Source organism: Aricia agestis, chromosome 13 (assembly GCF_905147365.1).
Source record: "Aricia agestis chromosome 13, ilAriAges1.1, whole genome shotgun sequence".
In the NCBI taxonomy this organism is placed as follows: domain Eukaryota; kingdom Metazoa; phylum Arthropoda; class Insecta; order Lepidoptera; family Lycaenidae; genus Aricia; species Aricia agestis.
This window is the reverse complement of record NC_056418.1, coordinates 4,041,387-4,053,521: the sequence shown is the minus strand read 5'-3', so window position 1 is coordinate 4,053,521 and position 12,135 is coordinate 4,041,387. Positions and strand designations below refer to the sequence as shown.

At 37.2% G+C, this 12,135-nt stretch overlaps 1 protein-coding gene across 2 annotated transcripts; it reads left to right on the top strand.

The window, feature by feature from the left end:
* Positions 1-9,002: 9,002 nt before the first annotated feature.
* On the top strand, positions 9,003-11,160 carry LOC121733195 (high mobility group protein D-like). Of its 2 annotated transcripts, none has more exons than XM_042123366.1 (4): positions 9,003-9,153; positions 9,774-9,936; positions 10,015-10,152; positions 10,243-11,160. In XM_042123366.1, exons 2-4 carry the CDS (start codon positions 9,787-9,789, stop codon positions 10,315-10,317), a joined length of 363 nt encoding a protein of 120 aa, XP_041979300.1. In that variant the 5' UTR covers positions 9,003-9,153; positions 9,774-9,786; the 3' UTR covers positions 10,318-11,160. The 2 variants fall into 2 exon arrangements, with proteins under 2 accessions (XP_041979300.1, XP_041979299.1); XM_042123365.1 differs by having other exon boundaries at positions 10,240-11,160.
* The last annotated feature ends 975 nt before the right edge of the window (positions 11,161-12,135 follow it).

Here is a 12,135-nt window from a genome sequence, read left to right as displayed (position 1 = left end):
GTGAGTATAATAAAAAAATAAACGTTTCAATAACATTTTACTGTAAAAATAATGCCGACTGGTTTGGCTAAGAGGTTTCAGAAATAGATTGAATTAATTTAAAAACACATTCTATTTCAATAAAAATTGAGGAATCTTTTATTTTCAACCATAGTGCAACCAGTTTCTGTCAGCCATGTGCTAACATGGCTGACAGAAATGAGAAATGTCGCCCAACATTTTCATTCTAATTACCGACTCTATTGTGTCCAAAATAGAGACTACTTTTCAACAATACACAAGTGACTTTTTCCCGGTATTGTACCTGTATTTTAGAAAAGTAGACTTAATTTTACAAGTGCTAGAGTCTATAATCAGAAAGCAAGTTGTGGGCAACGGAGACGTTTTTTTGCGCCTTTTTTTATTTGTGAACCCCAAAGTTCTCAGTATCGTTACAAGTAGGTATGTATTTGGAAAAGTCACGAACACAAAAATCGCAATTTAAAAAATTACTGTTCAATTTTTTTATTTACAAATTTTAATTACCATGCTTATCAAGATGTCAATATTTTGTAATGTTACATTAATTAATGTTATTATGTGTAAGTTTGTAATAAAATAGTTCTTAATTAGTGTACCTCTATTGTTTCATTTAAAATCGTACGAAAAAAAATTGGCTAGGGTGAACTGGACAAAATATATAGTAGGTATATGAGTTGCTAATAAAATTTGGCTGTCCTGTCTATCCGTCAGTCCGTTTCCAGGCAGTATCCCCAGAACCGCTATAGCTAGACCACAGAACACATAATATTATGCTCACGGACTTGAGCTAAACAGTTGAAATTTTCACGGAACCCCTCGTGCGCAAAAACTCCTGTCAAAAACTGAGCATTTCATTTTATCGCACATCTGGGGGCACGGGAGTGCCCCCGCTAAGATGAGCCAAGCGAAGCGCGCAAGGGCACTACCTACCTTTTCTCGAAACGTTTCGTCGTATTTTTGAACCCTCGTATCTTTGGTTTGAATAATGCCAGATAGTTGCAATTTTTAAGATATAGTGACATGGGTACAGTTATTAAATGCGCAAAGTTTTTAATATCGTAGCTATTATACTTTAGATTTTATAGGTGTCCAAAAACCCACAATTTGGTCACTGACTCACCGATCATCAAAACTGTTAGGGTACTTCCTGAAGTCTTAGAAAGCTGAAATTTGGTATGTTACATGATATTAGTACTAAAACAACAAAAAAAATTATCAAACCCAACTTAACCTATATCCGTACCATTATAGAGCAAAATTAGGCAAAAATTTTTGTTTTTTGTCAAAATCGTTTTTGTTAAAATTGACTCATTAGTCAAAATCGGTGGCTTGGCCATTTTGTTATTCGTCAGGGCTTTGAACTTAATAATATACCGTAACTAATGATAAATGGCCAGGCCACCGATTTTAACTAATGTGTAGAGTTTTTAGATTCTTCTCGTGCGGCTGACACATTATAATATTATTATCAAATATTTTGCCGCGCTTTAGTGTAAAATTAAGGTTTTTAGATTTAGGGCTGAGTATGTAAGGTTAGAAACTTGGCTCTACATGAGATCTCACTACTTTTTGACACGACGAACTATAATATTATGTTCTCATCTTGGCAACATTTTTACATGAAAATGTTTTTGGTGGGATACATTTGTCAGAGACGTACGCGGTACGCGTCGAACGCACGCCAAAGTACACGAAATGCGGCTCGCACGTTGCTGACAAAATGCATGTCGGTAATGGCGGCTCTCGACATAGGCGAACGCGTTGGCCAACGCGTCTGCAGACGCGTTGGCCCAATGTGTAGAACGGGCGTTCGCGCGTTGGCCGTAGGTATTTAGACGTTGGCCAACGCGCGAACGCCCGTTCTACACATTGGGCCAACGCGTCTGCAGACGCGTTGGCCAACGCGTTCGCCTATGTCGAGAGCCGCCATAATACGCGCCACGCGCCACGCGCAATATAGGGGTTCGCTAGTACCGCTAGTTTTAATTTTTGTATGGTCAATGAATGTACATTTATAACGTGTTTTACACTACTAACAACATCATCTAATTTACTTTCAAAGGAATTTTAACGAAAACTTCTTTTATACATCGCCGAATACATTTTTTTAGTTGATCGACTATTACTCAATAAGTTATGAAGTCTTCTTAGCCGTGATAGTTTTCCTAATTCAGCATATTACATACTCCCGTGATTTTTGTCACATTTCCAGAAGCCACCGTTTAGCCGGTGGACACACACACACACACTGGACTCTAAAAAACCTATCCAACGACACCAAACACGATGGGGTGGACGCGAAAAAAAAATTCATCCCCGCTTGATGTGTAGGGACTAGGGTACCATAAAAAATATTTTTTTTAAGATTTCATGTACCATTTTGTCGGCATTACCATTTTTTCGATCGCGGAAAAACGATACACAATAGCTTATCTATTGTTATCGCGGCCGGATGTGGCCGCTTGAGGCTTCATGAATGTGTGCATTCATGCCAAATTACGGTTTTGTAGGTCCTATTGTCTCTGAGCAAAACCGCGGACAGACAGACAGACGGACGGACAGAACGAAACTATGGGGGTTCCTTGTTGACTACGGAACCCTATAAACACAACGATTCACACTATTCTACACACACCAACACACACACACACTATTGCCGTGGCTCGCCGTCTCATAGTTTTTCCCATGGTTTTCCCGTCACGGTAAAATAGAAAAGCAAAAATGACTCAGGCCTACAAAAACTTACTCCACGCGGTCGATTAACGAATGGCCTTTCGCCCGAAGACCATTCATTAATGTCCACGGCATGGACTGAATGTCCACGGTGTTACCGTGCCGTGCCACGCCAAATTATAAAAGCGACCGTTGACATGTGGTTGACATAGTAAAAACGTGGTTTAAAAAACATTATTTTCATAATATTTTAATAGAACAATCTATCGCATTCGTTTTGGCAGTTTCAAAAGAAACTAACGCATAACGCATTATCTCGTATTATTATCGTTTTAGAAAAAAATATCGGTAACGGACTAACTACAATCGGTTAAAAATTAGCGCAAAAAAAGTCTCAACTTTGTAATGTTTTATTAATGCTTAAGACGAGGATAGTCGATCCATACAATAGCTTTTATTCTGTTACCTAACTTTTTAAGCCAGTCCTTTCTTTTCTCAGAAGGGTGCATTTTGCTTTTGTAACGCAGTGCAGTCGCCATTGTTATTTTAATTTACGACGTAACGTACTGTTTGATGTTTGAACTATGCGATGTTCCCAGTTCCTTGTAGCTTAGGCATGGGCGTAGCGAGGTACGGTACAAGACCGATCGGTCGTTAATGCTCACGAGTTTCATACCTAAACGTGGAGCGGAGAGAGTTGCGAGGTGAGAGGGGAGACATTCAATCCCAGTTCGCTCGCTCATATTTTGTTAAAAATCACGAATTCGAAGTCTAGGATTTTCTTAATCTGCCCATGGGCTGGTTTTAGCACTACCAGCGTCTTGGGCGAGATTTTCTCGGCGCCCAGGGTGCTGTGCTGATTAGTAGTGTTGAAAAAATTTGGCGCCCCTTTTGTTTGCCTTCAGCGCCTCTTTCGGCGTGAGGGGGGGGGGGGGGGGGGGGGGGGGGGTGACGCGTAAAATCTTGAAAGTGGTAGCTGTGTTTATAGCAAATGGACTTTCTAGTTACTGAACAATCCTACTGCATAATAGTTAAGTACTTAATAAGCCAAAAGCGAAAGTTTTTGAGTTTGTATGTACTTACTTACTATGTTTGTTGCTTCAATTTACAAGGAGTTAGCTGAACATCCTGGATTAACATTTTCAACCGACTTCCAAAATAGAGGAGGTGTTAACTGATTTTTAAAATTTTTCTTTTGGTGTATCTCTATACACCAAAAGAAAAATTTTAAAAATCAGTATCATCCTAATTTGGTACCATGTTTACAAAAGTGGTGACCTGATGAAGGAACCCATGAGTTATAGAGAGAACTCCTCAAAATGTATAGGTACTGATGGAAACATAATATTATGGTAATTTCGGATTCATGAGAAGTATTCTAAGCATAAAAAATTAAGATTTTGCACTAAGGGATACCGTGGTTCCGAAGGTGCTGAGAGAACTCCTTATACAGAGTGAGTGTAACAAAAATAAGAGATTTAATATTTTTTTATGGTACCTGCCCTACACATCAAGCGGGGATGAATTTTTTTCGTGCCCACCACATCGTGTGGGGTATGAGGTATCGTTGGATAATGGATAGGTTTTTTAAAAATATTATATGCGCACCTATTCATAGATCATTTTCCGATTTAGGGATCCATTTGTGAAATATTAAGTTTTAAAGTGGAAAAAATCGTTAGAGATAAACGGTTGCTTCTGGAAATGTGAAAAAATTCACGGGCGAAGGAAATATGCTGAATTTAAAAGGAAAACTATTACGGCTAAGAAGACTTCATAAGTTAACCAGTAATAGGCGATCAACTAAAAAAAATGTATTCGGCGAAGTATGAAGGAACTTTTCGTTCAAATTCCTTTGAAAGATTGTTTGAATGTAACTGAGATGATTTTGTTAGTAGTGTAAAACACGATATAAATGTACATTCATTGACCATACAAAAAATTTAAAAAACAAGCGGTACTACGTATAACGGAACGTCATTTTGCGCGTGGCCCGACACGCACTTGGCCGGTTTTTATAATAATGTGGGGTAAGTTAAACATAGTTTGCTGTTGGACAGCATAAATCGAATTTTCTGACTAAACTATTTGACCTATCTTTGAGTTGACAATGGCGTACTTACGACAAATTCTTATGTTTTTATAAAATAGTTCCAGTTGACGTGTTTTAGGCTCGTATAATTTAAAAAAATATAAGTAGTTAAAACTGCTAGTCTTCCCCCAGGAAATGGGGTAAGACTAACAGTAGCAAAATTTTGTATACCTAAGATAAAGACTTTATGCACTTTCCAAAACAAAATAATACTTCTTCAAATATTTTCAATAAAATTTTTATTCTATTACCTTGGAATAACGTTTAGTTTTGGAGTATTTCTTTATTTTAACAATTTGGGGTAAGACTAACATACTATCAAAAACAGAGGTTTTAAACCTTTGGATGTTAATTCGTTTTGCTTTGTTTTAGAACAAATCTTTATACAACGTTTTAATGAAATAACCGAAACTGAAAAAAACCGTTTTATATGTAATGAAACTGATCAACTTTGCCAAAGAATCTTTTTTCAAAACAAAAAAAATACTTCTCCTTAAAAAATTAAAAGTTCGATTAGACAATTTGTATGGAGAAGTAAAATTTTTAAGAGGATTTGGGAAAGTTGTTCAGTTTTACTAACTAAACAAATGCTTTTCGCAATTTCAGTTATTCCATTAACTTGTTGTACTTATATAAAAAAAAGCCCCTTGGTCCAAATATAAACAACGGCTGAACCGTAGTGTTTATATGGACTTTATCTATCCTAAATTTTATTTCAGCCAATTAAAAATAATAATTTGATAGGAGCAAAATATACACTAGCAGTTTTTCATCAAAATTGGTTCAGTGGTTTTGGCTTGAAAGAGTAACAGACAGACAAACAGACATACTTTCATTAAAACTGTAAAGAAATATATAAATAAAGTGGAAAAAGTGCATGAAAACTGTATATTTATTACTGTGAGACAGACTTTCACATTCACATCGCCACGATTAAACTACCATGGTCTTAACCAGACCAGTAGCTTAGACCCTTTCGAAAAAAAAAATTCACATCGCCACATTTGTGATCTTAACCTTAAAAAAAATTATATACCCAAAAACGAAAACAAAACCTTAACTGAATGGTTAATTACATCTGATTTCGGGAAAGACTAACGTACGTTAGTCTTACCCCTGGGAAACTGATAGTCTTACCCCACTTGAATGCATTTTATATTTAAGTTATGTTTTTGTTTCGTTGAAAATTCAAGTTATTCGTTTGTTTTACTGAAAATCAATCTAATCAAAAATCAGAAATAAGTAATAAAAAGCGAATATTAATATAATGATACTTAACATCAGAACACTTCAATTTATTCACTTTTTATTGGCAAAATGTACACACATGTAGGCACCCAACAGCTTACCGAAAAGTTTAAAACGTCTGACAAATTTCATTTTGTTATATTGGCAATATGGTCGAGTATCGGCGACATGTATGAGTTGAGCTGAGACCTTTTTCGACTTAACTGTTTTACCGACATCCTGGCATTTGGAAATTACGCTATACATATCGAGATAATTGCAAGTGTTATTCTTGCCCCGGTGATAGTCTTACCCCACCTCACCTTACTTATTTTGTTAGGCGTTACGTACCTACTGGTTCTATATTATACATACCAGCTGTCCCGGTGAACTTCGTGTCACTTTAAAACCTTCCCTGGACTTCTACGAATATTTTAAGACTAAAATCGGCCCAATCTGTTCAGCCGTTTTCGAGTTTTAGCTTGACTAACACATTTGAAAATCCATTTTTAGGGTTCCGTAGCCAAATGGCAAAAAAAGTCAGTTAAAAAGTAATGGTAAGTACTAATTACTAAGTAGGTACATATACTTAGGTACTATGTGAATTTGTTATTATTTTCATCAAACTGTTCATAAAAGTTGCACCAGTACTTAACTGACAAACTGTTTGTCACAAGTCACAGTCACAACTCACAATAATATAACGAGTAGTAGGTAGGTAGGTAATAGCTTACCTACCTTCTCGAAGTTATACTAAGCGGACTACTATATATTTTATAGTCCGCTGACTGCTAGTGAAGTTAAGGTTTGTCATAACTCAGCGGTCAGCGAACTGCGGATCTATAGAACAAAAACTCAAATCATACGCCATCTCTATTAGGTACGAGGGCTGCTATTTATGTATCCGGAACTGGCCACTTACAAGAACAATATTTAAAAAGTAATTACAACATTTGAAAATAGAACTCTTTGGTTGAAGAATACATTTTGTTTCATGTGACTGTCAATTATTTTTCCATTGTGGCGTCATTTTGAAAATTGCGTGTCTTCATTTGCCATGCATTTAACGCGTGAACATTTTCGTGCAATGATTTACTACGATTTTCGGCGTGGGCTAAATCAACAACAGTGCTTTATTCAACTTACCGCAACTTTTGGAGATGAAGCACCATCAAAAACCATTGTTTATCACTGGTACAGTGAGTTTAATCGTGGGCGGTCTATGCTCACGGATGAAAATAAAGAAGGTCGCCCAAAAACAGCTGTTGTCCCACAAAATATAGATGCTGTGCGGGAACTAATAATGCGTGATCGTCATGTTACATATCGCGAGATAGAGGCGTCCTTAGGCATAAGTATGACGAGCATACATAAGATATTACACGAACATTTGGCTGTAAAAAAAATATGTTCGCGTTGGATTCCGCACAACTTGACAATCGATCAAAAACGGGCTCGTGTCGATTGGTGCAAAAAAATGATAAAAAAATACAACCGTGGTACGTCAAAAGCCGTTTATAATATCTACACAGGTGATGAATCTTGGATCTATGCATATGACCCCGAAACTAAACAACAGTCAACGGTGTGGGTGTTCCAAGATGAGCCGAAACCAACAAAAGTTACTCGTGCAAAAAGTACTTTGAAGCAAATGGTCGCCTGTTTTTTTGGAATTAATGGACATGTGGCTACAGTGCCATTAGAGAATCGTAAAACGGTTAATTCTGAATGGTATACGACTATTTGTTTACCAGAAGTCTTTGAAGAAATAAGAAAGGACAACCGACAACGCAGAATCATATTACATCACGACAATGCTAGCTGTCACACCTCAGCTGAAACAACTCAGTTTTTGGAGGGTCAAAAGATCGAATTGACTGGTCATCCGCCGTACAGCCCTGATTTGGCACCTAACGATTTCTTTTTATTTCCATACGCGAAGAACAAATTACGTGGTCAACGTTTTTCGAGCCGCGAAGAGGCTGTTGATGCGTTCAAAATGCACGTTTTGGAGATACCTCAATCAGCATGGAAAAAGTGCTATGAAAATTGGTTCCAGCGTATGCAAAAGTGTGTCGATCATCGCGGCGAATATTTTGAAAAGCAATAAAACCATATTAAATGATATATGTTTGTTTCTTTTTTTAATTCCGGATACATAAATAGCAGCCCTCGTATGACTTATGTCCACACTCCAATCTACACCGTGATTACTATAGTGATAGCTAGCTTTGGCGTTTGGGTTAAGGTCTAGCTCTTGGTTTTAGCCTAAGCCTATGGCCTAAGCATCTTTAGTGGCCGGGCCCCGGAGGTTAGGTAAAGAGTTAAATGCTGGGTCTAATTAGTGATTGCATTGGAGGGAACATTGCTCTAACTTCTAAACTTATTGCAACAAAACGTCTTGAAGATGAATGAAAGTTGGAAAGAAGGTGTATTTTATTGCTAGTGCCTTAAGTGCTACACCTTATTCAACTGGAAATAAAAACTATTTCAGAAGATCCTGCAAAATATCAAATCGTAAACAAACGCATTCACAAACGTTGTTTTATTGGCATCCCTTTCCCTCGGACGTTTGCCGCGCTTTTTATGTTTTGGATACAAACGTTGGCGGGGTTTAAATTACGGCGCGAGGAACATTACCTTGCTCTGTAGGGGAAACCAAAAGAGCATTATGCCTCATTTTGACATACTTTTTATTAGACGCTATATAAAAATTGTTATGAAAAATGAATTTAACATCGTAAACCATGGTCTACATGTGTTATTTTATTAATATTATAGGTTTTTTAACCATTTTTCGGCTAAATAATTATTTCAAGTAAATGTAGGAGAAATATAGCGTCAAGTCACTATAAGCTTTTATACATTGCAATAAAACTCAATTTTCTTTGACAACAGCTTTTGATACGTCACGGATATACGTACTAAAAGGTGCAGCGACATTTTGATAAAGTTGGTAGCAGTGTCAAAATCAACCAATCACAGTCGAGATAGGTGGCGCTACGGTAGCGACGCGAGTGAACCCAAGCTAGCTCGTCTGGGAACATTGCTTCGAGCTCCATACATTTCCTTTTGGTTCTCTACGTCTGCAGTTTGGTTGTGTACTAGTTTAAAAATAATTTCAAAATTTTTGCCATCAGGTAAGTCTAATCAATATTTTAACTTAATCGATTAATTTTGTTACTCATTATAGTGGAAATAACTGTGTTATTCGTTGATTTTTCCTTAATTCCACGTTGGAATTCGTATTCAAACATGGCTATGCTTCGCCCATACTTTCCATAGTACGCGTGGGTATGAAGAAAGGACGCCCTATTTTTAATATTTAATTTCTCGAATCTTTTCCATCAAACGAATAAAACAGTTCTTCTACAAGTTATAGTTGGATTGTTTTGGGATTATTTGGTAATTATGTCATCAATCGTAAATGCGTATTTTCAACGCATTTCGTGAAAACAAAATGGCTCGTACGAACCAAGCATAGGCCAGTGAACTCGTTATAAGGCGATAACTATTTTTAACGATTAATACGTAAATGTGCATTGGATTTATGTGATTTTAGCTTATTTAAACGCGGATTGTATTAATAGTTCATGAAATTTCATCCTGTATTACCAGCAAATGCGTTTCCCGCCAAAACGCTGTGCTAAGTATATCACAAGAGTCGCGTGGAACCACGTTAGCGTCATAAGGGGCTCGATTTTCTCGCCTGTTTTAGTTCGCGTTCTTGTATTAATTTAAATTTGTATTCTGTTTCAAGGAAAAAAGTGAAAATGTCGGACAAGCCAAAGCGTCCCATGTCCGCATACATGCTATGGCTGAACAGCGCAAGGGAGCAAATTAAAGCTGATAACCCTGGACTAAAAGTAACCGAAATCGCAAAGAAAGGTGGTGAAATATGGAGGGCAATGAAAGACAAGAGTGTAAGCATAGTATTTTATTCATTGATTTCTTTGTCTAATGTCCACTCGCTTCGTTCGCTAATATCCGATATGTTACAGGAGTGGGAGGAAAAGGCGGCACAAGCTAAGGAGCAATACACAAAAGACTTAGAATCCTACAACGCCAATGGTGGTGGTGGTGAGGGTGGCGGCAAGAAGGCAACAAAGAGGGGGAAGAAGGCAAAGAAAGCGTCACCCGTAAGTTTCGAAATTTAAAATTCATAACTTTAAAATTAGAATGCTTATTTTTTTCTTTACTAATAACTTGTTTTTGTTTACATGTAGAAGGCCAAGAAGAAGAAGGAAGAGTCCGAGGAGGAGGAGGGTGATGATGATGAGGGCGAGGATGAGGAAAGCGAGTGATCTCTCTTTGTATAAGGCATTTCTGTTCATATTGAATAATTTACTTGGACTTAATTTATTACAGAATAAAATGGGACTTACTTTCCAAAGTCTGTATGAAATCCATATTAGTATCTAATGTTCATATTCCGATCAAATTGCTCCATAATATTATTAATTTGGTTATATATTGTTGAATATTTCAATTGCTGATGTCTACATGATAATTTTGAATGTAGTATTTATTGAAGTGTAATATTTTTAAGCTAATTACAGCATTTGGAAAGTTTTACTGCAGGCTAAGGTTTCTAGGTCTCAAAAAAAATAATGTTAAGTGTTAGCATGTATCACTGGGGAATTGTACAGTTAGCCCTCCCTGTTAAGTTCGTGACCACTGGATGCTCACCTTTTGAAATGTACCTCATGTGGTTTCATCAAAACTTTTGGTCTTAGTTTTCTTCTGCTGCAATAAAATGCCATAGTGAATTAAGTTTTGGCTCCAGAGGACGTCAAGTTTTGATCAAACTACACCATTGTAAACTTAGAGACAATTTCATGATTCTTATTGTTAATTAAACCTACCTCTGTCATTGTAAATTTCAATGCTGATAAATGGTACCAAACTTAAGCGTATGTTTTAAGTATTTTAGAAAATTGATGTGTATGTTGTATTTTAGTTAGTTACGGTGACTCATATTGGTTGCAGAGACCGGTGTAGAGTATAAGTTATAGGTAGGTTTTCAATGTGGATTAGTCTCTGAAATTTACATTTGTGTTATTTTGTAATGAGAATAGCATTCCTCATGTCAAGACGGATTTTACATGTTCAATAAAAGTAATTTCATATAAGATTCTATTTTATAATTTGTCTTCTCATTTTTCCTTATCTTCTCATCTTTTGCTGTAATGACTCATAAAAATAACAAATATCAAACTAGTTTACATTCTATGAACTAATGAATAAGAATAGGTTAAATAAAGATATTCGAAATTAAAATAGTGTTTCTTTCGACAAAATCTTGAAATCTGTACTTGCTGAAAACCTGCCATTCATTTTAAATGATACACGAGGTCATTCACAAAATGGCATTCTTTGACACTTCCGCCATTTTGTTCATCGCCGACCGCCAGTGTTACTAGATATAAAAAAAGGTTGAGACTTTCACGGCAGTCCTGCCGTGAATTAGAGTCTGATTGTTCATAGCCTGTCAACTGTCAAGACAGTGAAGTAATTATAAAGTGGCAACATCGTAGTGTCATCCCTTTCAAATCAATTTAATAAAAAAGGGATGATACTCTGATGTTGCCACTTTTTAATTTCTTCACTTTCTTGACAGACATGAAAGTTGAAACTCCCTAGTCCCTACTGCAACAAACATTAGCGGAACCGTAACGCCTAGCCTTGCCTCGGAAGCTCCGAACCGGAATGCGACGGCCGACGCGCGGTGAGCGGTCAACTAGCAGTCTGCAGTCCCCCCGCTTACGGCTCGTCGTCCCCGTGCTTACGTCTCTCCGTACTCAAGCTTAACGTTTCTTCGCCCACCCTTGCCCCTTTCCCCTTCCCCGAGCCGTAAGCGAGGCGTCGCCTAGCCGTAGCCGAGTTTACGTGCAGGCGCTACTGATACGCTTTGGTTACGTCAGGTTACGTGCAATGTGCATACGTTAGGTTGACGCCTGGTTGACGGCGAGGCGAAAATTTCGTGTTTATCTCAATATTTACGTAGCAACTCCATTACCCTTTAGTATATCACTAGTTCACTAGCTATTTGACCGAGCTTTGCTCGGTATTCGATAAAACATGAATAAAATGACATTTTCTAAAAATGATACCTAGCTAGA

Coding starts and splice junctions, on each gene's coding strand:
- LOC121733195 (XM_042123365.1), top strand. CDS start 9,787: ATGTCGGACAAGCCAAAGCGTCCCATGTCCGCATACATGCTATGGCTG. Junction 9,937..10,014: donor GGGCAATGAAAGACAAGAGT/GTAAGCATAGTA, acceptor GATATGTTACAG/GAGTGGGAGGAAAAGGCGGC. Junction 10,153..10,239: donor AGGCAAAGAAAGCGTCACCC/GTAAGTTTCGAA, acceptor GTTTACATGTAG/AAGGCCAAGAAGAAGAAGGA.